Source organism: Brassica napus, chromosome C8, assembly GCF_020379485.1.
Source record: "Brassica napus cultivar Da-Ae chromosome C8, Da-Ae, whole genome shotgun sequence".
NCBI classification, from domain to species: domain Eukaryota; kingdom Viridiplantae; phylum Streptophyta; class Magnoliopsida; order Brassicales; family Brassicaceae; genus Brassica; species Brassica napus.
In genome coordinates, this window is record NC_063451.1 from 41,988,733 (window position 1) to 42,013,667 (window position 24,935).

The window sequence follows — 24,935 nt, forward strand, 5'->3', positions numbered from 1 at the left end:
AACTATCATTCATTATGGGTGTAAATGGTTATCATCACAGTTATGATGGGTGGAATAGTATACTTCTATTTCTTTATTGTTTTAAATTTCGTTAGAAATATCAGTTTTTTCATCCGAATTAGTTGAATTGTTTTCCATTACTTTTCAGTTTTCACTTTCAGATTCAGTGATATTTTTTGAAGGAAATACACCTTTATTTAACTTTCATAGACGATGTGGGCTCTTCTTAGTTGTTCATCAGTTCTTTGATTTATTATGATAATTGTTTTCCATAACTTCGATGTTTCTCTTGTAGGACCCTGCATAGCGACAGAGCCGACCCTAAAATTTAAACGGTCGTACGCGATTTATTAAAGATTTCAACAAAAAAAATTTTTTGGTAAATTTAAGAATTAAAAAAAAAATTGATGGTTTTTTCTTATGTAATTGTTTCCAAATATTTTGAGAACTTAATGCCACTGTTCCATTAGACTTTTCCCGGGATCGGTCCTGCGTATCTATCCATAATCTTAAACGATGTGGACTCTTCTTAGTTGTTATCACTTCTTTTATTTATTTAGTTGATATTGTCGTTTTTCTTGTATCTTGTTGTTGTCCTAGTTACATTTCTTTATTTGCAACTAGTTTCATTGTAATTTATGTCAAAAACTAAAATCTTTTTACAAAAAGTATGATATAAATTAAAGATAACAATGTAAGAATGTAAAGAATACCATATATAGTTTTATCTAAACGCGTATACTAAAAATACTATTTCTTCAAAAATATTTTAACATATAAATAATAACTAAATTAAATTAAAAAATCATTAAAAGTTTGTAAAATATAATTGGTTACAAATTATTTATTAAATGTAAAAGTTGCAATAAATGTAAAAGTAGCTATATTTTAAAACAAAACGAAAAATGCTACAACAAATTACATTACAAATGATTAGCAGCTACACAAATGAAATCTCATCATATTTATCACACATCTAATATAAGTAAAATATTGAAAATTATACGAACTATATAAATTCCATGATAACGTATATGAATCAGCAAGTATTACATTGCTAATATCATCTACATAATTTTGATAGTTAAACACTATGTTGGAATTATAATTTAATAACTTATGATGTTTTGATGTTCTTAATTATAAAGCATTACATTTGAATGTCTGATCTATAAATTTTTTTTTTGATCTTTTGATATTGTGATGTGGACTATTTTTAAAAACTGGATTGACGCATTTTTCACTGGACGGTTTCCAAGTCCAACACATTTTTTTTCTATCCAATTTATGTTGAATGTGTTATCAACCTAATGCTTAGTAGCTTATAGAAGTTAATAATACATATACAGTGCGTATAGATTTTAGTACATTAAGATCATCTTTAACGCATGAGATAGTTGGCGCGGTTTCGTAGGTAGTTTTTTTGTTTTTTTGTTTATTTTTTTTTTGTCTGATTAAAAAAAAATTAATCAAAAGGCGAACCAATCGCGGGCCGCTACGTGTTGGTGGGGCCCGTAAACAGTGCAAGAAACATTCCAAGATCGGTTCTTATTTCACAGCTCTAAGAGCCGATTTTTATAAAAATAATGGGACCCACCCGCTGGAAATCCGTTATAATTAGTTACAAATTATTTAATAAATGTAAAAGTTGCAATAAATGTAAAAGTAGCTATATTTTAAAACAAAACAAAAAATGCTACAACAAATTACATTACAAATGATTAGCAGCTACACAAATGAAATCTCATCATATTTATCACACATCTAACACAAGTAAAATATTGAAAATTATACGAACTATATAACTTCCATGATAACGTATATGAATCAGCAAGTATTACATTGCTAATATCATCTACATAATTTTGATAGTTAAACACTATGTTGGACTTATAATTTAATAACTTATGATGTTTTGATGTTCTTAATTATAAAGCATTACATTTGAATGTCTGATCTATAAATTTTTGTTTTTTTGATCTTTTGATATTGTGAAGTGGACTATTTTTAAAAACTGGATTGACGGATTTCTCACTGGACGGTTTCCAAGTCCAACACTGTTGGGATTGTGAAATCCCGTGTCCAACTCTATATTCTCTGATTAGTACGATATTGTCCACTTTGGACCTAATAGACAAGCCCGCATGGATTTACTTTTGGTTTCCTTTCCAAAAGGCTTCGTACTAATTAGAGTTGAACATCTCTTTATATATTAGACACTCTTTGTCTAATTCTCTAATGTGGGACTTAGTTTGTTATCTCACATTCCCCCCCTCAAACTAAGAATCACATTCATCTTGTGTCCCACAACTGACTTCCAGGATCTTTTGACTTGATCTCTGCCACACACACCTCCCAATCCTAACTCGATGGGTATGTTCCTATTCGAAGGGTATTTTGGTCTCTTCTTGCAGATTTCTTGTCAACCGCTTTGATACCAATTGTTGGGATTGTGAAATCCCGTGTCCAACTCTATATTCTCTAATTAGTACGATATTGTCCACTTTGGGCCTAATAGGCAAGTCCACATGGATTTACTTTTGGTTTCCTTTCCAAAAAGTCTCGTACTAATTAGAGTTGAACATCTCTTTATATATTAGAATACGCTGACTAAAAGACCGACTTTCATTCATTAGGCCAGCATGAAACTAAGAAAGAGAGATGATTTTGGGGCGTAACGTTGTGATTGTTCCATCGACTGACCGATATACTAGTTCCAGAGGCATCTTCCATTCATATCGATTTGGGTGCCAGTCAAGGTGTCAAACGAACAAAGCAAGGGGTAGGTCAAGGTCACACACTCCTTGTCTAATTCTACGATGTGGGATTTAGTTTGTTATCTCACAAACACATTTTTTTCTATCCAATTTATGTTGAATGTGTTATCAACCTAATGCTTAGTAGCTTATAGAAGTTAATAATACATATACAGTGTGTATTTTAGTACATTAAGACCATCTTTAACGCGTGAGATAGTTGGCACGGTTTCATAGGTAGTTTTTTTGATTTTTTTTAATTATTTTTTTTTTGTCTGATTAAAATAAAAAATTAATTAAAAGGCGAACCAATCGCGGACCGCCACATATTGGTGGGGCCCGTGAACATTGCAAGAAACATTTCAATATCGGTTCTTATTTCACAACCGGTTTTTATAAAAATAATGGGACCTACCCGTTGCAACGAATCTTGTCTCAACATCTCTTAATTTTTGGAGACTAATTTTCTCAAAGGGTCATGCTCTTAAATCTTAAGCCAACCATTGTTTAGTCTCGTTATATTTCAATGTTTAATCTAAAAGTTGAGACTTCTAATCTTAAGCCGACGGCCCATCCTCCAACATCTCCCATAATTCCACTCATTAATGGCCTCCAAATCTGAGAAGAACAAATGATTCCGAGTTTCTTGGTTACTTTGACAGAGGACACACTGCGTATTGACATTTGCATTCCATCTTTCCATTCTATTCCCAGTAGTGAGTCGATTTTGAATCGCTAACCGCATCAAGAAAGCGTACTTTGGTGTTCCATTCGCAAACCAAACACTCTTACTCCAAGTACATACTATAGCCTCTTCTCTAAGTTGCTGCCAAGTGTAGATTTTAGTACATTAATAATGTCTATAGATGTTTAGACTTGGAGTAAGTCAAAACATCTATAGACATTATTAAAAAAAAAAAAAAGATGTTTTGACTTGTGGTAGTATATACTCGGCAATCATTTTTGAGTATACATATTATGAAACATAGTTAGTAGGCAACAGTTAAATATATACAAAGCAACAAAATTCAAAAAAATTGTGTCAATCCCAAAAAAATAAAGAGTTGGTTGGGGCTTACGTTATGCACTCATATATCTCCATCATATCATTACTATAAATCTCATTCAGCTTGACAAAATCAGTCTTTTTGGTTAAAAAGAGAAGTTGTTGCATCTGCATCAATCAAGGATCTCTTGCAAGAATGAGACAATCACCATCTCTTATAAGAGTGATGTCGTCAATTTCGGCACCGTCCCTCGTAAGTACTTTGGTTGGGAGGAAACCCATCTTTTCTTCACCAACTTTCAATAGTTCTTCCATAGAATTCGGTAATATTACCACTTTGCCACCAAGTTCACCGTTTTCAGACGACCTAATCGTGACTCTAGAAGGATAAAATGCACCTCCTCCTACTGAGCTTCTTGTAGTTTCTCCTCCATCATCACCTGTACAAACACACAGTTTGAGTTTCCTCAAAAAAAATAAAAAACAGAACAATGTAATAATTTGTGAATATAGGAACAACTAAGAGAAGGGCAACCTTCACGGTTTAATTTTTGAGTTAGGGCTTAGGATTTTGGGTTTTCGTTTTAGACTATTCTTCAGAACCAATATGGTTACTTGAGGATAAAGCAACCAGTGGTAGAGATAAAATAGAGAGGTTTAGATGGTTTTTACCAGTGTTTGCAGCCGACATGAATCCAAAGAGAGAGTTTCTGAAGTTACTGAGTTTCCGTCTCTGAGAAACCACAAGCTGGCCTCCCTCTTGGACAAGAGGTACTTCTCCTGAATGTGGCAGTGTAGGCTCACTGCTATGCTTCATCAGTGGCTTTCCCGTAACAGGAAACTCAGGTGTTCCAGGGATACGTTGCGGTTTCTTCTCCACCGGCCTGTGATTATGAAACAATGTTTTGATGTCTTCATGCCCTTGATGCTCGGCGAGACCTCGTGGCGTCCAGCCGTAAGAATCCGGCATGTCCAGATCAGCACCTTTGTCTAACAAGAACTTCACAATCTCCACGTGTCCTTCTGAGACTGCTCTGTGTAAGGCTGTGGTTCCGGTTCCGTCAGGGAGTGTGATGTCACCGCCGTATTTGATGATGTCTTTGAGTGCTTCTAAGCTGTGTTTTTCCACGGCTAAGCATGAGTAATAGCTCACTGAGTCTAAGCTTAGCTTTGCCCCGTTTTCAGCAAGGAGCTTTGCAATCTCGCCATGCCCCCCTATGATTGCTTCCCACAAGGGCACATTGCCTTCTGAATCTGCAAATATGTAGGAAACACCACCAATATATACATAACAAATTTTATTTCTATCTAATTTATCTTTACACTTTCGACTACTTAGAACATCTCCGATGGCACTCTGTGTTTTCCTCTATAATTTACTCTAAAATAAATTTTTTTTTTTATTGTAGAGTAATTTTAGGTCCAATGGTATTATTTTATAATAGAATTACTCTATTATAGAGTTAAATATAGAAAAAAAATAAAGTGTCATTGGAGATGGTCTTACCTCTAATGTTAGGATCTGCTCCATGTTCGAGTAGTAAAACGACACAGTATTGGCTTCCTCTTGATGCTGCTATATGCTGAGATGTACAGAGAGAGACATAGAATAAGAAATTTTGGTTAAGGCACTAAAAGGAGGATGTGATGGTATAGAAACAGAGGATTTTTTTTTTTCTGCTTTACCAGTGCAGTTCTCCCATTCTTGTCCATTTCATTAGAGTTTGAGCCTCGTCTTAGTAACTGATGCAGCAACAAATCATCTCCTCTGGCTGCAGCAAAACACAAGCTGAGAGGCAAATCCATTTTCCCCTGAGCCAACATGTGTTCTGTATCAGCCAAAATGCCTTTCATCACTGGATCTCCCGAGTCTTTTAAATGCTGCATCAACAAAAGAACATATATATAAGGCCAATGAACAAAAAAATGATGATTGATTATTCACCCACCTGAAGAAGATTATTCATGATAATTGCTCCATCTCCTACGTTTGCCTGAACAAGATTTAAGAGTGTCGTACGGTTCAGGCGAAGCAACTGAGTCAATCGCTTGGTACGAACAGTAAACAGCTGCGGTCTGTAACAAAGCACCCCAACTTCGCCAAAAACATTCCCTCCTTGTGCTTCACTAACTACCTGTAAAGAACTCACAACAACCATTGCCAAAATATGTTTAAGTATTCCATTTGCAACAATGTCAAATCAGATCTTAGAAAGACATAAGTGGTGTAATGTCTCTAATTACAACTTGCCTGCTCTACTCCATTTACACGTGCAATTATTTCCTGCGCATTAGAGGAATGTGTAAGGAATAGTACAAGAAATGGATGCATATATAAATATTTCAAAAACAAGAAAGTATGCTACAAATGATATATGAGAGAAACACTTACAACAGCACCTGTCACCAATATGTAAAAGTCTGTTGGTGCTTCGTTCTGCAAAATCACATCTTCTTTCGGAGGAAAATACTCTGCTATCATTTCCGTGACCTACAAGATAACACTCTAACCTTTTTAACATATGAATAACAATTATTAGATAACTCGGTTCATGCGAGTTATGGAACACATACCAACTGGAAAAGAAGATCGTTGGATATTCCATGGAACAAGTAAATGTTGTCAACAACTTCATAAAACAGATAATGAGATATGCTGGAGCGTATAGCTTTGGGAAGTGAATCGATGATCTCTTGCTGCTGTAAGCCTTCTGAATCGGTTCTGTACCTCAAACACAAATGAGCTACCATCTGATCTTGCAACCGCACTGGTAAATTGTTCCTTTGACCAAACCCCGAAGCGGCTTGGATGGTATCTCTCTAGAATAATGCAAATACAACAAGACTCATGATGAGAAACTCCACAGAGACCAATAAGTGCATAGACCATCTTTTATTTATTTATTCTACTTACAAATTTTCTGGTGCGACTGGTGACGTGAACCACCAAGTTGGTCATGTTACCAATAATATAAGCTGACAATCCAAGGTTAAAGACCATGTAGAAAAGAATGAAAGTCATCTCTTTCGAATTAACACCATGTATATCACCATAACCCGTTGTTGAGAAAGTAGTAATGGACCAGTACATGGCCGTGTTATACTGCACAGCCAGAGGAGACTGTTTCCAGTTCTCATCGGTTAACGCCATGAACGTCTTGGAAGGGTCTGGATAATGCGAAGCAATGGAATAGAGGAAGCAAGCACCACAGTGAATCACAAAAAGAGTACAGAGGAGAAGCTTCGTGGATCGAACCCAGAAGTAGCTGTATCTCCTATCTTTCTCTAGCCTGGCGAAACAGTTACTGACTCTCCGGAGACGCCACAGGCGCAGCATGCTGAAAATGCCATACCCTTGAATACTCGAGTGAAGCAAGCTACCGAAGCTTTCGTAAGGGAACGTGGATATCACATCGAAAGCAAACCAAGTGGAGACATATCTCCAAGCGATTCTCTTTGGATCGTCAATGAGGAGGTACGTTACCTTATCGAGAAAGGCAACGAAGAATGTCAGGATTATATCGATAGCAAAGAATCCGTTCACGATGTTGTCGAGGATACTGAGAGGTGCTCTTGGCCTTTGCAAGAAACCAAATTCAAAAGGCGACGCCCAAGCTGTGTAGAGCACCAAAAACACCAAAAACGTCTCCCATGCTCTGTAATAAAACAATTACGTACGTATGCAGCTACGTGAGTGATAACAAATAACATACAGAAGTTTCTACCGAATATACATAATTAATAAATGCAAATTTTAGATTTGAAGTAGAGATATTATGCCAAAAGTACGTACAACAATTAAAGATACAAAACCTAAGCAATGCGTGTCTTAACAACGTGACAAAGATACGCATGAAGACGAATGTAAAACGCACATGCATTCATTGTTTCGTCTCAAGACAGATAAATAAATAACAAAGAAGAAAAAAAAAAAAAGCCAAAGAAGAATGGAAACATAAAAGAAGAGAAGATAGGAACCTGTAGCGAGGATCGAATGGAGAGATGATGAAGGGACGGAGGGAAGAACGAGCGGTGGCTCCGAGAGAAGGAAGAAGGCCTTTGCTATGGCTGTATTGGCTCATTGTCTCGTCTCGAGACAGATGGCCAGCCATGTCATCTTCCGCCTCCTTCCCCGTTCCTCCTCCTCCGCCGTCATTATCTCCCCAAAACCACACCTTCTTCTTCTTATCGGCCATTTAGATTTGTGATTTTGGGTTCTTGCAAGAGAGAAGAGAATCAAAAAGGTTTTTTTTTTGGATCTTCTCCTATTTTTCCGGTTTCTAATTTTACTCTTTTATATATCTTTTGTTACGTTCGTTTTCTTTCCTTTTTTTGTTGTATCCTTTTTCCTCCTTTTGGGCCTGAGCTGGGAATTGTTATTTTTCCTCCTTTTTCTCTTTCTCTCCACAAAAATGGCAGATTCCAATCAACATAACAGATTTCAAAATTAACAAATTTCTATAATACTATTTGAAAATCAGTTTCTTACGTGTCTTTTTTTTTTTGGGTCAACAACAAACAGACTCTGCGTAGACTCTCCGAAACCATCTTCACCAATTGAGAACAATTCGTAGCAAAAGTAACCTGAAACTGATGTAAATTCCTCATACATTCAATTGCCCATATCAGCGTTTCTATCTCTGCATGAAGGGGTGAAAGACATGCCCTAGTATTCCTTGCACCCATCAATCCCTGAAAACCCTCAAGTATGATATACCCCCTTTGATCTGAATAAGGTTCTTTATCTTTACAGGAACCATCGATGAAGCACCAACGACCGACCCTCGGCTGACAATTCAAAACCTCTGTCTGCTGCGGAGCCTGTTTAGTTTTCATCTCCCGAGCCTCAGCCCAAAGTATTGATTCAGTTTCTGCAAGCTTAAGTGTATCTCTTAGGTCAATATCCAAATTACTGAAAACCTTATTATTCTTTCCTTTCCAAATATATCATAATATCCACGCAAAATGATGATCTTCCATCTTAGGGAGAACCCTCCAGAAAAGATGATCCATATTCGTAAATAGAGAGCTCGTGGGGAAATAGACTGGATTAGACGGTATCTTTGACAAGGCCCAGACTTGACGCGCAGGGGGGCACTCTAAAAACACATGGTTTATTGATTCCTCCTCAGCTCCACATCTAATGCAACAAATATCTCCCCTCATTCCTCTTGCTTGCAAATTCTTTTTGACAGCTATACATCCGGATACCATTTGCCATAAAAAGTGTTTAATCTTCGGAAGACATTTAACCTCCCAGCTGAACGCTTTTAGAGCATCCACCGTAGGGCCATAAAATGCTGGTGGTTTTGCCTTGTCCGGATGATATCCTGATTTTACCGAATATTTCTCATTATTTGTGAAGTGTCATCTATTCCTATCCACCATCTGAGTTTTACTCAAAGGAATACTTTCAATAATTTGAGCATCCTGGGGATCCACCAAATCCTGAATTACTTGCGACTTCCAAGTTCGTGAAATTGGATCTATCAAAGAGTCCACTGTGAGGTCCTGATAAGTGTCATGTTGATTTTTGTTTGCTGGTCTTGGGCGAGTGGTTGGGAGCCATGGATCACTCCATACAGAGATAGAGGATCCCGTTCCCACCTTTTTGATTAGTTCTTTGCTAACCAGAGATCTAGCAGATACAATACTCCTCCACCCATACGACGGAATTGGTTCTAGGGTTGAGGCATTCCTATAGTACTGTCCTTTAAAAACTCTTGCAAAAAGAGTAAAAGGCTTCTCTATGAGCCTCCACAATTGTTTTCCAAGCATTACCGTATTAAAATCTGTTATGTCCTTAAAGCCCAGACCTCCTTCGTCCTTATTTGTACATATTTTGTCTCATGACTTCCAGTGCATACCCCTTGTAGTTCCCCCTGGACTCCACCAAATTTTTGATACCGCACTCGTCAATTTCTTCACCGTGGCCTTCGGTAATCGATAAACAGACATCACATGGTTAGGCAAAGCCGTGACTACTGATTTTATGATTACTTCCTTTCCACCTTTGGAAAAAAATTGAAACGTCCATCCATTCACCCTATTATTCAACCGGTCCTGGACAAATCCAAAAACTTGTATCTTGGACCCCCCCAAGACTTTCCGGCATACCCAGATATGATCCCATCCCTCCTAAATTATGTATCCCTAGGATATCTCTCTATTCATGTCTCGTGGTCTCCTCAATCTTATGTCCAAATTGAATCGAGGATTTCTGAAAATTAATCTATTGCCCCGAGACCATCTCATATTCTTTCAAGATCCTAATGATAGTATGACATTCTTCCTTTTGTGCCTTACAGAAAAAAGACTATCGTCTACAACAGATGAGAAATCGAAGGGTAAGCTCTTGCAACCTTCATTCCCGTGAATTGATTACCTCTTTCAGCCTTCTTAATATTTGCAATCAAAGCCTCAGTACACATGATAAATAGATAAGGGGATAAGTGATCCCTCTGGCGTAAACCTCTTTGAGGCACTATATGTCCACGCGGCTGCCCATTCAACAAAACATGGTATTGAACTGATGATATACATTCCATAATTAATTTAACCCAATGCGTATCAAAACCCATCCTGAGAAGTAGCGCTTGAATAAAACCCCACTCCACCCGATCATACGTTTTGCTCATATCCGTCTTGATTGACATATATTTACTTTGGCAAGCCTTATTAATCCGCAGTCCATAAAACATTTCCTGAGCAATGAGAATATTATCTGAAATCAACCTTCCTGGCACAAATGCAGATTGTGTCTCCGATATTAATTCTTATGTGTCATTCTCAAGTTAATTCTAATAGTGGTGAAGTACAAAATTATCATTAATTAATGAACTAAAAGTTATACATAATTATCATTATTAAAACATTTGTATTTCATTTTTCCTTAATTAATTTTAATTATAATTTTCTTATTAATTTTTTAACAAATCATATAACTTATAAAAAAGAAATATCTAGATTTTACATAATTTTTATATAAAACATATTTTTTAAAAAGAATTTAGATGGTTGTCTCTAATCCATAATTTTAAAATACATAGATTTTTATATAAAAACATAATCTTTCTTTCACTTTTTTTTTTTTGCAATGATGCAGTTCATATATATACATACTGTAAATTTTCATACATTTGAGAAGATTGTAGACATAGTCATCCTTTCTTCACTATTTATTTGCACACTTAACACTATTATAAACACACATAAGAACATGTTTTCTAGTATGTTTACCAACCCATGATGCAGGTTTCAACGACCTCTAAATAACACTGTAATGGTGTCATATAAGAAACTAGCAAACGACAGAGCAGATCCTTGTGCTGTTACTGTTTCATCGCTTATTATGGGTACAATGGGTATCCCAAACGCAGCTGTATCAAACGAAATGTGTGGGATACGTTTCTTTTGTTCAAGATACTCTGTTATATCTTTCATAGTAGGTCTCTTTTGTGGGTCAATCTGTGAACAGATCATGCCTAACTTCAAAAGCAGCATAGCTTCTTCAGCCTCAAAATTTCCTGCTAGTTTAGAGTCAACGGTATCTAGTAAAGCACCTCTTCTCCCGCAACTGGCAACCCATTCAACCAAAATCTTCTGCCCGGGAGACCTTTCTGGCTCTATTGGCCTCCTCCCGCAGACCACCTCAAGCATGAGTACTCCAAAAGCATAGATATCAGTCGCCTCGTTCGCCACGCCCATTGCGGTAACCTCTGGAGCCATATAACCAATGGTTCCTACAACGCGCGTGGCTTCAAAAGTCGCGCCACGATCATGGAATATAGCAAGCCCAAAATCTCCGAGTTTCCCGTTTAAATCTTCGTCCAGGAGAATGTTGCTAGCTTTTATATCTCTATGCAATACAACTTTCCCCCAACCTTCATGTAAATAATGAAGGCAAGAAGATACTCCTTTCACAATATGAACTCTTTGAGACCAGCTGAGATTGTCGCCATCGAACAAGCGATCAGCAAGACTTCCATTAACCATGTACTCGTAGACCAAAAGCAATTCGCCTTTTCTCCTGCAGTAACCGCGTAGCTGCACCAAGTTCCTGTGTGCTAGCCTTCCCATAGTAGCGATTTCCGCAACGTACTCTTGCATTCCTTGTTCTGCACCGTGGGAGACTCTCTTAACCGCGATTCCAGTGCCATCGAGAAGCTCTCCTCTGTAAACCTTGCCGAAACCTCCAGCTCCAAGCACTCTATTCTCCTTGAAACCTTTGGTTGCTTTGTAGAGGGTTCTGAAGGAGAATCTCTGGGGGCTGTATTGTAATTCCCATTGTTCAAACACTTCCGCATACCTATTCCGTTGGTAAAGGTACCCTATTCCGCCTGCTACTATCAGGAAAGCAACTACTGATGCAACCGCGAGTATAAGCGGTAAGTGATTACGTGGCGGTCGAGGGAGATCCATAACTTGAGAAATGTCAAGGCTTTGCGCTTTTCCGCCTATCGCCAATGACCAACCAAGAATATATTGATGACTTCTGATCGTACCCGTACTCCCAGCGAAACCGAAAAACATTTGCTCCTTGAAGATTTTGGAAAGGTCTATAGATCTTGACAGAAGAGGCAATCTTGGTTTTGGGGTCTCGAGGGGAGCAAGAGTCACATTGAGCAATCTATTCTCTCCATCATATTCAATCCAAATACGAATTCTTTGCTTGCTAGCGAGCACCAGGCTCCTGTTCATCCCTACCGTGTCGTCGAAGTAACTAGCGTCCTTATATTCGACCGATACTATACTGTTGACGTCTATCCCTACATGGTTATCACTTTCTTCAAGGGCTTGAGAGCTTATATTAGTGTCAAGCTCTATGGCAAGTATATGATTCTCGGTTTTGTTATCATTCGTCATATTGAATATCCCTAGATAAGATGTTGATGCGCCATACCTTAGGTCAACGATGCTGGGAAAGACAACGAAAGCCATTCCTTGGCCGTAGCTGGTGCGCTCTTCTGGAACGATCGCGAACACGAACTCGGTGGAGAAAGAAAATGAAGAGTTAACGAAAGCTATTGGCGTTCTGTGGAAGGCGTGCCCAGTGGCTCTCTTTGAGCTATTAGTAAGTTTTAGTCTGCCATCTTTGGTACTTGCCATTCCATCTACGTATAGATCTGCTTTCCTGAAGTCGTAATGCACAAAGTGATTACCATCTTGAGCTAACACCATAGAGATCGCATGGACTGAAGCTAACATCCATAAGCTAAGAAATTGTATTGCTCCTGCCATCCCCCCTAATTTTCTCAGAATGTTTGGGGGGTACTAACTAACAAACATAAGAGTTGACCCTAGGGAAGTTTCCTATCTTCTGACTTTGCTAGATAATGACATCAGCTACACAACTTCTTCTAGTTGAACTGGTCTTGGTCACACTCCTTGTGATGCCTCCTAGACGGTAACATTTATTTGGCTAAAATGAAAATACTTCTGACCAAATCAAACAAGTTTATTTTTCTCTTTTTTTTTCACTTTTTAATATTTCATAAATAAGCTGGCACACTCCTTGTTAGGGGTGGGAACTTTACCCGATATCCGAAGCCACACCCGAACCCGATCCGAAAAATCCGAACCAAAATCCGAACCGAAGTAGCAAAATATCCGAACGGATATTGAATTAACAGAGATTGAATATCCGAACCTGAACGGATAATAACCGAACCCGAATGGATACCCGAAAACAACCGAACATATGAATAATTAACATTATATTTCTAGTTTACATCTCTCATTTTATATAAAATATTTATATTGATACTACATATACTTTAAGTTCATATGATATACATACAATTACGGAGAAAATAATTTGCTACTCACTTAAAATACATGTCAAACTTTTTATTTCAAGAATTAACAAAAAGTTACATCCAAATTTTAGAAACAATAACCAAATTAATGTCTTTTTAGTTTCAAAATGTTATGTCCAAATCTATTAACCATTTAATCTATTAAAAATAAAAAAATAGTTAAGTGAAAGTTATATTTTAAAATACAAAAAATTTGAGAAATGAAAAATTTAATATATTTTTTTTTCAAAATCTTATTATCCGAACCCGATCCGGAATAACCGAATCCAAACTAAAAATACCCAAACCCGATCCGAAGTTCAGAAATATCCGAACGGGTTTTACATCTCTATACCGAAATACCCGAAAATCTGAAATACCCGATCCGAACCCGAACGCCCACCTTGTGATGCCTCCTAGACGGTAACATTTATTTGGCTAAAATGAAAATACTTTTGACCAAATCAAACAAGTTTAATTTTCTCTTTTTTCACTTTATATTATTTCATAAATAAGCTGTAAACATTTTTTTGGTCTTCGTATAGTTTTCATAATATCGAATATTGAAAAGACGTAATCCTAACGCTACAAGATTAACGCCCTTACATCAAAAAGACAAGACACTAAGACTAAAAACAAAACTTTGATATAAAGGAAAGAAGAAAGTATGAATCCAAACATGTTGTTAAGCACTACCAGCGTTCTTGCCTTTCTTCTTCGGTAGTTTATTTTTCATTGTAGATCTCAAGCTCCTTCCCGTCCAACATATACATGTTACATAAAAATCCATTATGTGATCATCATTTTGATACAAACACTTAAACACAATCAGTAATAACACTCAAATCAAATCATTTCGGGATTCTTACAAAAAGTTGGGTACGGACATGTTCATCTCTTGATGCGTTGTAGGTCCAAGATCCTAGTACTTTTCTGGTCAAATCCTGCCTTACCTCACGAGTAGTTTCTTGTATCAAGCCCTAAGGCACACAAGTATGTATCGTTATCTTGGACCATTGTAGTTTTAGCTGAGAGTATTGTATCATTATCATCATCTGTGTTCTTTTTTTTTTAAGCATTGTGGGAAGAGATGGTCAGATTGGAACGAGAGGCCTTGGAACATTCTTTATCGGTTTCTAAACTTTTGGCGGCTCGTAGACCAACCTCTGATTACGGAAGAAACTGAGTAAGAAGGGAAGACTCTCGAAGAAGTAACTTTTCTTATAACTTTATTATCTAGAACGTACAACAAAAGTAAACTATAAGAAAGGATTGGAGTTTCCATACATGCTTTCTTCCATTCTGCTGCCGTATACAAATCACTATAAGAACCCTCTTGTAAAAACAACAATATGTAACACTTGATTACACATTGCAGAAAAGTATTGCCAACACCTGAAGATAAGACTGTTAAAGATCAAAAAAGAAAAAAGAAGAACGAATCCTGATTTGATACTAACAAAATTTACTATGTGTTGACTTCAAATTTCTTATCTCCATCAAATGCTCATCAGTTGATATATTCAGAGAAAGACGTAGATCGGTTAGTGATGCTTCCTGATTCCAATCCAAAGGCCCGGAAGCAAATAACTTCCCCAGCGTACTACGGTATGTGTATAGTTCAGGCCTACATGACCTCCTCACTGTTCCACCGGTAGCTTCTTCTCTAATCCCTTTTGAAGATTCTGCATCGCTACTGCAAGAGTCGGCTTCTTGACTAGTAGAGCCATCTAGAAAAGAAGTTGAGGTATCATCACTCTCATCATATCTAACAGGGCTACAACTAGCATCAGTATCATCACAACAACCATTACAGACTGAGCTTCCTGTACCAACAACAACACATTCACTAGACCTTTTTGATCTTACCCTGACCATTTGCCGGAAACCATTGTTAACAGAAGCTTGCAGACGCATTTTACCACTCCTACAGGATCGCAACTTCTTCTTAGGACTTCCCGTGAATGATTCAGCAGACTCACACCAATCACAGGATGAAGGTCTCTTTAGCACTCTTACAGAAGCAACACTCGTCTCGTGTGGCTTTAGATTTGGATTTACATCTGATTCAGTCAGCGTCGAGGACTTCACAGAACAAGATACCTGTGATTATAGCTCCATTAGCACCCTATATTAGAACAGTACTATACCATTAAAGACAATAATCTATACTGGTTGCTTGAAAATTAAACACTATAATAGAACAATTTTTTTTTTGGAACACTAATAGAACAACTTTTAAATTATTTGTTTTCTGATAAGATTTATAAATTCAATCAAATTTTATCAAAATAGTAAAAATATACAAAAATCTAGTTTTTTATCAAAATGGTATAAATTCAACCAGCTATGAGTTTCGATTGAAGAAAGTTCCGTGGTGATCAAGGGTGTGAACAAGAAGTATTGATACAGCCTAGAAGAAGAATGAAAATTGCATAAGAGTGAACCTTCGACAAGCCTGAAGCAGGTTCGACCGCCGTAAGATTTGGGCTTAAGATTTCATGTTAATGTGGAATTTACAGACGAAACTTGGCCTGATGAGTGGTTATCAAATTTATCTACTGTGTTATTTATAATTTTATTTTATTAAATTCTAAAGACCATAAATGATTTTTCTTATAAAAATCATCGACAAGCCAATTTTGTAACTATAATATATATGTATTTTCATATAATATATAGTTTAGGTTAAACTATATTAGAATAAATATATATTTAATCTGAATATTTATTAAATAAATTTTCCTTCTTATATGATTTTATAATTATTTATATTTTTTATAACAAAAAATTAAACTATTGATAACAAATTTTTTAATGTGGAGCTTTTAACATTTTTATTAATTTATAGTGTTTTTTAAAAATTTAAAATATAACATATACATCGATCTCTCAATTTTTATTTTGTAGTTAATATGATTTTTTAATAATAATAAATTAAACAAAATTGATAAAAAATACACAAATATTTATTATTCAAAATCATTAATTATTATACATAATTTAATTTTATTAGGTAATTCTGTAATTTTTATTTGAAAAAAGAATAAAATACATTAATATTTAATTCTATGATTAGTTTAGTGAAAAATTTAATAAATATAAATAGACCAATTTTTCTAAAAATGCTAAGAACCATTTCGGTGATGACCAATGACATAGTTTAAATGTAATATTTTTCAAATAATATATAAAGATGAATAATATATAAGGATGTGCATTGTTGGACTGTCTAGATGTAAGGTAAGACAAAGATGGACTGTCTAAATGTGATAGCCACACATCATTATAAGAATTAACATAACCAACAATATATTTGTCTACACTTTTTACGTGCCCAAGTGACAACACGAAAAGCCAGAAACATGTTGATAATATTATCCAGAACAAGAAGTATACAGCATTCACGACATAGCTGATCATGTAACCTGAACACAAACAGAAGCTGAGATTGATCTACGACAACAGTAGTAATGGTAATGGTAGAAAGTTGCTGCTTATGATGCACGTATGAAGACATTATGGAAATGTGTTTTAAAGAATTGGATAAACAAAAAGCAGAGTGCGAAACGCTTTTCAACGCAGACAACCAATAGAACGAACCTCAAAGGTTATTCGTTAAATCACCAATAGTCCTTGCAGCTGCATGCTCCATCTTTGAGATGGTGGAATCTCTTTGCATCTCGCATGATCACTGGTCTACCAACTATATCCGCCATAATCTTGAAGGCGTTATGACAATCAATACACACACGAAGGTTTTTCATGATCGTGAACTGATTACGAGGTGGAGTGTTGAGAAGAGCACGAGCAAAGGCTATTCTCTCGCTATGTGCAAGAAGTGCATTCTCTTTACTCTCTTCGTCTACATCGTGCAAAGCTAATTTTGTTTGACAGACGTAGCCCCTCTCTACCATATGCGTCCTTAAGTTTCTCAATATCTGTAAAAGCTCATCGTTCTCAGGTAGATTGGTGTCCCCTGCTCTATATTCATGCGTCCTACTGTTTGAGATTCTGCCAAGACCATGAATCCCTGATCTTTTCTTCAGACTCGCTTTCTCAACATCTGATGCCTTAACCGGAAGATAACCGTCCCTTGCCTGTTGGTTCAACCGCGTAGGATCTAGCTCCTCGACAATCTCAGCGCACCGATCTCCAAGCTCCAGATCTCCATGTACTCGAGAGAGGTTCATCAGTGTTTCCCACACATCGACATTTGGCTCCATGGGCATTCTCTCAACAAACGCTAAAGCCTCGTCTAACAATCCTGGTAAGGCCAACATCTCAACGACGCTTACATAGTCCTCCATGGTAGGAACGATGCCATAGTCTTTGGACATCGACACAAAATGCAACAATCCCTCGTCAACATCACCTAGCAACCCGCACGCATAGAACACTCCTCTGAACAGTCCACCGTCGGGTTTGTTTCCTTGGTTTTTTTTGAAACGAGTAAACATATCGATAGCGTCTTCTCCTAGTCCGTTCTTCGCCAAACATCTTATCATAACGCACCAAGTCTCCAGAGTCTTCTCACGCATTTCCTCAAAAACACTCGATGCTTCGTTCATCATCCCACAGTTGGAGTACATCTCTATCAAAACATGATATGAACTCACATCCAAACCGCAGCCTAAGGAGATAATCTTCCCATGAACGAACTTGGCTTCTTGTGAAGCCTCTACTTCCCCACACAGCTTAGCTAATCGCATAAGCCTAGCTAAATCCACAGGATGACTCAAACTAGCCAACGTATCCATCGTATACAGAGCCTTTTTGACATTCCCTTGTCTGCAAAACGCGTCAAACTCCTCAATCACAAGGTCGGTGTAATACTTCAAGTAGTTAGCATCCGAATGGTGAGCCCACGCTCTGATCTTCCCCTGAAGAGAGACCTTGGCTTCTCGCAAAAGGTTGTCTTCTAGAGAAAGATGTTCTTCTCCACATAGACGCACTAACCGTAAGAGCCTAGGCAAATCCACGACATGGCCCATATTCTCCAACGATTCCATAGACTCTATAGCCTTTTTGAGAAGATAGTTTTCGCAATACGAATCGAACTCTCCAAGCGTTTCTTCGACCTCGTTATTACCTGAGTGCCAACCGTTTCTGTTGTAATCAGAGCTTGTCCAGTAATCGCTGTTGGAATTGAGGTTCCGAGACCAAGAACTCTGACTCTGTTGTGTCCGAACACTGACTTCGTTTCCGTTGAACCCTGCTCTAGGGTTTATATCGGCGGAGGTATGTGATGAATCATCATCGACTCGGTGTTCATTAGGGTTTGAAAAACCTAACCTTTCAACAGCCGTGCTGAGATGCCTCAGGAGTCTTTCGGAGGAAGAGCGAGGTTCATTGCGAGCGTAGTTTGCTCTGGTGAACAAAGATAGCTTCCTATACATCAGAAAGAGCAGAGACCAATGGTAAAGGAGGATCTCAGTCAGACCGACGGGAGTTGCCGGGGTGGTTAATGCTGGGCGGCTACGAGCTCGAAATGACCAAGATACTATCGGAGATGGACTATGTATTTTGGCCTATGTGCTGGGGATTAATTGGTTGTTTTCTGGTTATGGAGAAATATTCGGTTCAGTATTCAGTTAGTCCGGTTTGTGAAAACTATCAATTTTAACCAAAGCTTTCGGGTTTCTGTTTTAACTGATTAAGGTTCTTGTTTGGTTTTCCGGCTACCACCCGCAAACGCAGTTTTTGCAGTCGGTAGCGGTTGATAACATTTCAAAACAATCGCTACAAATCGCTTCGAACCTCTTAGAATTAAAAGCTGGTTTCAGCTAGCGTTTGCGGTTGCGGGATGATAATTTTTTTTATTTTCTTAAAAACCATTTAAATATACGAATAAAAATATTCAATAAAATTTTTAAATTGGAATTACAAAAATGCTAAAATAAATCTATTATATTTTAATTAATATTATAAAATTTTAAAATAAAAATATTTTCTATAATTTTTAAAAATTTAAAACTATAACTTTAAAAATATAATTTTCATATTTATTATGATATTTTTATGATTTTTGGTAGTTAACCAGTCATAAATATCCTGCAAACGCACCAATTTTTAACCGTAGAACCAGTCGTACAAATCTCTTAAAACCGATGGAAACCGCAACCACCCGCATTCGCAAACTCCAGTAACTACAACCGCTGTGTTTGAACCAGAATTGCCCTAGGACTTGAATAATTTCAGTCAGTTTGGTTAAAAATCGATTCTGGTAGAAATTTCGGTTAATGATTTGATTTGACTTTTTTTTTTTTAAAAACTATTCAAATTAATCGATTGCTGAGGCGAACCGAACCGAATCGATAACAGCAAAGTTGGACCTGAACCGGTTCGGTACAAACACGCAGGCCTAGACTATCGTGTATAGTAGGAGGAATTGGAATCTGCTTCTTCCCAAGTTGGGTAAATCATGCTCCGTCGCCTGATTCTCCGGCAAGTTTCCGCTGCCGCCGCGGAATCGAAGTTTCGTATTCACGGATTTGATCAGCGAGTATATCATCTTTTCATTCTGGATTTCTATACGAAATGACTTCTTTAATCGGTTCGGTGATTGGATGTTTGTGGTTTTGGTTGTGGTGTGCAGAGAGGGATACACAGCAGGAACAAGAAGGCAATGGAGTACGTAGCGAAAGGATGGAGCGCGATTAAGGAAGTGGATAGAGTCATTGACTACTGTGAACTCAATGATCGACGCCTTATCCCTCTCCTCAGGGTACTTACTTACTCTTTCAAGTTCTAACGAATCCTTGTTTACTCAAAACTGTTTGGTGTGTTTCAGGGAGCTAAAGAGAACTTTGAGCTTGCTCTTGAGGCTGATAATCTCAACACTCATGCTAGATTTTGGCTTTCTAAGTTGCACTTGAAGTATCATGTTCCTGGTGCCTGTAAAGCTATGTAAGTTATAAATCCATTGCTCGTGCTTCATGGTACAACTATGTCATTTACAGCAATGCTTTGGTTGTGTCATAGTGGAGCTGCTTTGCTTGTCGAGGCAGCAGACATGGGTAATGCGGATGCTCAGTATGAGCTAGGCTGTCGTCTAAGAGTCGAGGTAAACCTTCCGAGGTTATTACTGATAACCTTAAATGGAGACACTTGAGAGCTGTCTCTTTATATTTTGTCACCCTTTAGCTGAGAAATGTGTAGGAATCGTTTTCTTTACTCATCCTAAACCAGCATTTCATACTAATCATAATCTATCTCGCAGAATGATCATGTCCAGTCAGATCAGCAAGCGTTTCATTATATAGAGAATGCTGTTGATCAGGTATGATGACTCAGTATATTATTATTCGGAAATCTAAGGAAATAATCTCACCGTGTGAGAGATGGTATAACTTTGCAGCTGCATCCAGGTGCCCTTTACCTTTTAGGGATAGTGTATCTGACAGGAGACTGTGTGAAGCAAGATATGGATTCCGCTGTTTGGTGTTTCCACAGGGCTTCAGAGAAGGTAAAGATGCTTTATGCTTCATTACTACTTGCTTCTTGTTGTAGTTTCCCATAGTTTTTGACTCGCATATGTTACAGGGACATGCCGGTGCTGCTATAGCGTATGGATCTCTTGTACTTAGAGGTTTGTTTATATCCGATCCTCTCCTTGCTTCTTTTACATCAGACTTTCACGATTGTTCATGTAGGAACACAACAAATATTGTTTCGTTGCTTGCTTTTCGAGATTACTTGGTTAAAGATGTCAACAACTTTACAGGTGTGCAAGTCCCGGAATCTCTAACAAGAATGAACGCGGTGGGAGTTCCGCCGCCCAAGAGATCCAGAGAAAACATGGATATGAATCCGTTAGAGTTGGCCAAAGAGCAGTTCCAAGTCGCTGCGAGAGCGGGATGTGATCTCGGGCTGAAATGGCTGCAAAGGTTGGAGCAGGAAGAGAAACTTCTTTTGAACCAAGAAGATAACGAATATGCATCTGCATAAGTTTACACTTATATCTCTCCTGCTCTGTGGAGTGAAATTTGTGCAATTTCTGCTAGAAAGATATATGTTTATAGAAATATGCTAGAATTGAGATCCGAGAGATAAGAACCAAACACATGAAGTCATCGAATCTCCCCATGAAACCCAATAATCATCTTGAGAAAATTGATGGCCGTTCTTCAAATTTGGAAGAGAAGCTGTTTTCACATAGTTTTTCCCTAATGTTTCAGTTGTTCTCACTTTCAAGAATTTGTACTTTTGAGATTAGTTATTACTTATAAGCTATAAATTATTTTTTTTTGTTGAACACATGGTACTTTTAGTAGTTAAATTACATTTTTTTTATGTTTTAGGCAATAATATATGTTAAATTACATTTGTGTATTTTGTATTATAATTTGGTTAACATCAATAAAATCATCATACATATATGTTTGATGTAAACATTAAGATTTTGTTTTTTTAAGAACATAAGAATATAATAAAACCATTATATCTAATAATTTTCTATCTAACTAATGCATGCTAAAACCCATTAACCAATATATCATTAAAGATGATGTTTTAAAATATGTTTTTTTAATGATAAAATTTGGTTTGATTATACCATTAAAAACCCCAGTTTTTAATATGTTTTTCAACTAATGTTAGTATAAAATAATAAAAAATAGAGATATAGAATATAAACTAGTATTTATTACTACTATTTTTCTAAAACTAGTTAGTCAACCAGAACCAGACTTGAAGCAAATAACATGAAACATTTCAATTTGACCCCCTATTTTCCTTCGAGTGAATTGGGTAGATAACCTATAAAAAGGTGGAAATTAGCAAAATACCAAAAAAAAAAAAAATAGTGAGATTTAGTTTTTCTCTGTAACAGATCAATTTACCTTAGTGTCCTTAAGATTTTTGGACACTGGTTTATAGACGTAGGTAATAGCTGGCAAAAGAGGTATAATGTCATTAAAATTTCGAGAACAGTGACACACAGTGTAATAAGATAGTTGCCTAAATACGATAAAACATTTGTATAGAGAGTGCAAATACTCTTTTCCTTTTTAAATAATTTTATATGCACATATGTATCAATATTATTATAAAGTGTCCAAACATAAAAAAAGGAAACAATAATTTATATGTATAATTTATATAAATTTGTAATTTAAAAAAAAAGATTAAAGGTAAAAATGAAATATGCATTCCTCTTGTTTTATAGTATAAACTATAAATTATTTAAGAAGTAGTTTCTTTCTAAATATAAGTTGTTTTACATCAATGTGTTTTATTTCTAATGAATAGTGTAAACAATTAAATTTTACAAGGTTTTAATAATTAGTTGAATTATAAATCATTTATATTTTAAAAATACTTTTTGAAAATCGTAATCTTTTAATCTATGTATTTTTTTTATTAAATAACTTGTATGATAAAAATTAAATCTATTTTTGTATCACCAAGAGGACCGCTACAATTTCGAGACCGGCTCTGAAACCAAGTTTCGACCAGACCCAAAATTTTAAATTCAACCAGACCGAACTTATTGCCCGTCTTTGATGATTTTCTCCAATTTTTAATTTTATTTTTTCTAATCAAATTGTATGCGTGTATGTATAACACTTACGCTTTGATAAAGCAGTAGCAATATACTATAGAAGCAATATGTTACAGAAACTGTATGATTTAGCTAAACTGTTTAATAAGATGACTGGTAGACCATTATGAATATGCTATTTAAAATTATTATAAAAATTAGTATATAACATATATATTTATTTTTAATGAATATATTTCTAATATATATATATATATAAATATATTAACATATAAAATTAAAAAGATATAAAATTAATTTGTTTGATTTAATAATTTAAAAATTATGTTTATATTAAAAATATTATTTTAAAATAAATTTTATAATTAAAATATCTATTTTTAAAATAATATTTCACATTTAAAATATAACTAAATTATATAAATTAAATTATATCTTAAAAGTGAAATACTTTTAAAAAAAAATATTTTTACTGCAAATTAATTATAGAAATCAAAATTTTACTTACTAGATATAAATTATATTTATGATATAATTAAATTAAATAAATGAAATAATTATATATTTTTCTTAATTTTATAAATCATAAATGCCAATGTTCTTTTAAAAGCTTTAGATGAGAGCATTGGCCATAGAGTATTAGGAGAGCATTAACATCTAGTAAATGTTTTTCTAAATGTTTTTCTATAATGCTCTACCCAACCAAGGCCTTACTCATTTTCTCCTGAAATCTGAAATCTGTAATCTTTTAAAAGGATAATATAATACCAATTTTGCTAGGTTTAATCGACACAATCACCCAAATCTTAACTTGTTCGAATAGAAAAAAGGAAAACAAGAAAGAAAAAAGAGGAAACAACAAAAACGAACGTTTGAATTTTAGGAAAAAGGAAATAAACAACCACAAAAGAATAAGAAAGGAAACTTTAGCATTCGGAAAAACTCTATATAACAATAACAAGACTCACTTATTTATTCACACGATTCACTCTATTCTCTCTGCCTTTGATTTTGAAGATGGATATCATTGCGTTGACGTCCTTTGATCAAACCGTTTACCATCAGCCCTCACGCAAAAACAGAGTTTGCATCAGTTTCTATCAAAGATTCCAGCGATTCGCCGTTGACGATACGGATGGAACCCTCGTCTGTACTGGACTGGACCCGCCGTTTCATTTTCCCTCCCGTCAAATAAACCTGAATCTCATCAGCCACCAGTTAAGCCCGAGATATCTGTTTAGGCTGGTCGACTCTCGTCTCCATGATCGTACCTTGTCCCGTCGTATCGCAGAAAAAATCGCGGCTGAAGCGGTTCAATACGTTGGGTTTCTTCAACCTTACGTCATGTCTGTTTATGTCGTTAAGACCCAACAGGTGGTCACTCTTAGGGAGGAAGAAGAAGAAGAAGAGACCCAAAAGGAAGAAGAAGAGTCTACAACATGTGCCATATGTTTGGAGGGTTTGTACAAGAACGATGAGACGTTTGATTTGCCATATTGTTCGCACCGGTTTCATTCTACATGTGTCGGCGAGTGGTTACAGAGTCATAATTCTTGCCCTCTCTGTCGTGAAGTTTTGCTCGAGGAGTATGTTGAAACTGATTTTTATTAGAGTCTAAGTTTATCTTTACTAATGTTTTTGTTTCCGTAACTGAACTACTTTGTTGCTAGACATGTAATGAAAGGGTTAGGTTTCCTTTTTCAGAGATTTTTGTTTCCGTAACGCGATTTTTTCTGAGATACGACGGGACAAGGTACGATCATGGATTTTAAAAGTTTACTGTTTGGGTTTAGGGTCTAAGACTTGGGTTTAGGGTATAGAGTTTAGGTTTATGGTCTAGTTTTTGGGTTTAAGGTATATAATTTGGGTTT

The 24,935-nt window shown here is 36.2% G+C and overlaps 6 protein-coding genes across 6 annotated transcripts; 2 read left to right on the top strand and 4 right to left on the bottom strand.

The window, feature by feature from the left end:
- Nucleotides 1-3,249: 3,249 nt before the first annotated feature.
- Nucleotides 3,250-8,683, bottom strand: LOC106413691 (potassium channel AKT6). The gene is made up of 10 exons (XM_013854436.3): nucleotides 7,741-8,683; nucleotides 6,677-7,418; nucleotides 6,337-6,582; nucleotides 6,155-6,253; nucleotides 6,014-6,046; nucleotides 5,712-5,897; nucleotides 5,449-5,643; nucleotides 5,270-5,345; nucleotides 4,435-5,016; nucleotides 3,250-4,202 (listed from the first exon to the last, which is right to left on the bottom strand). The coding sequence occupies exons 1-10, from the start codon at nucleotides 7,956-7,958 to the stop codon at nucleotides 3,940-3,942; spliced, it is 2,640 nt and encodes an 879-aa protein (XP_013709890.2). The 5' UTR covers nucleotides 7,959-8,683; the 3' UTR covers nucleotides 3,250-3,939.
- Nucleotides 8,684-10,762: 2,079 nt separating this feature from the next.
- On the bottom strand, nucleotides 10,763-13,255 carry LOC106413675 (putative L-type lectin-domain containing receptor kinase II.2). The gene has a single exon (XM_013854415.3). It carries the CDS (start codon nucleotides 13,000-13,002, stop codon nucleotides 11,020-11,022), a length of 1,983 nt encoding a protein of 660 aa, XP_013709869.1. The 5' UTR covers nucleotides 13,003-13,255; the 3' UTR covers nucleotides 10,763-11,019.
- Nucleotides 13,256-14,762: 1,507 nt separating this feature from the next.
- LOC106413397 lies at nucleotides 14,763-15,668 on the bottom strand (the record flags this gene model as incomplete). The annotated part of the gene is made up of 1 exon (XM_013854183.3): nucleotides 14,763-15,668. A coding segment is annotated over one exon (654 nt), but the record flags the coding sequence as incomplete, so codon positions are not given.
- Nucleotides 15,669-16,914: 1,246 nt separating this feature from the next.
- Nucleotides 16,915-19,092, bottom strand: LOC106413678 (pentatricopeptide repeat-containing protein At2g25580-like). Its single transcript, XM_013854418.3, has one exon. The coding sequence runs from the start codon at nucleotides 18,956-18,958 to the stop codon at nucleotides 17,183-17,185; it is 1,776 nt and encodes a 591-aa protein (XP_013709872.1). The 5' UTR covers nucleotides 18,959-19,092; the 3' UTR covers nucleotides 16,915-17,182.
- An 830-nt stretch (nucleotides 19,093-19,922) lies between these two features.
- LOC106413689 lies at nucleotides 19,923-21,887 on the top strand. The gene is made up of 8 exons (XM_013854434.3): nucleotides 19,923-20,064; nucleotides 20,158-20,286; nucleotides 20,353-20,468; nucleotides 20,544-20,625; nucleotides 20,782-20,841; nucleotides 20,920-21,027; nucleotides 21,105-21,150; nucleotides 21,286-21,887. The coding sequence occupies exons 1-8, from the start codon at nucleotides 19,984-19,986 to the stop codon at nucleotides 21,507-21,509; spliced, it is 846 nt and encodes a 281-aa protein (XP_013709888.2). The 5' UTR covers nucleotides 19,923-19,983; the 3' UTR covers nucleotides 21,510-21,887.
- Nucleotides 21,888-24,081: 2,194 nt separating this feature from the next.
- Nucleotides 24,082-24,675, top strand: LOC106413395 (RING-H2 finger protein ATL2). Its single transcript, XM_013854182.3, has one exon. It carries the CDS (start codon nucleotides 24,082-24,084, stop codon nucleotides 24,673-24,675), a length of 594 nt encoding a protein of 197 aa, XP_013709636.1.
- The last annotated feature ends 260 nt before the right edge of the window (nucleotides 24,676-24,935 follow it).

Bases quoted from the DNA above. Each gene is read 5' to 3' on its own strand.
- LOC106413689 (XM_013854434.3), top strand. From the start codon at position 19,984: ATGCTCCGTCGCCTGATTCTCCGGCAAGTTTCCGCTGCCGCCGCGGAA. The intron at 20,469-20,543 runs GTAAGTTATAAA...GTTGTGTCATAG, and splicing joins CCTGGTGCCTGTAAAGCTAT to TGGAGCTGCTTTGCTTGTCG. The intron at 21,151-21,285 runs GTTTGTTTATAT...ACAACTTTACAG, and splicing joins TGGATCTCTTGTACTTAGAG to GTGTGCAAGTCCCGGAATCT.
- LOC106413678 (XM_013854418.3), bottom strand. From the start codon at position 18,958: ATGTATAGGAAGCTATCTTTGTTCACCAGAGCAAACTACGCTCGCAAT.
- LOC106413691 (XM_013854436.3), bottom strand. From the start codon at position 7,958: ATGGCCGATAAGAAGAAGAAGGTGTGGTTTTGGGGAGATAATGACGGC. The intron at 6,583-6,676 runs GTAAGTAGAATA...GCATTATTCTAG, and splicing joins CCAGTCGCACCAGAAAATTT to AGAGATACCATCCAAGCCGC. The intron at 5,898-6,013 runs GCAAGTTGTAAT...AGTTCTTTACAG, and splicing joins GTGTAAATGGAGTAGAGCAG to GTAGTTAGTGAAGCACAAGG.
- LOC106413395 (XM_013854182.3), top strand. From the start codon at position 24,082: ATGGATATCATTGCGTTGACGTCCTTTGATCAAACCGTTTACCATCAG.
- LOC106413675 (XM_013854415.3), bottom strand. From the start codon at position 13,002: ATGGCAGGAGCAATACAATTTCTTAGCTTATGGATGTTAGCTTCAGTC.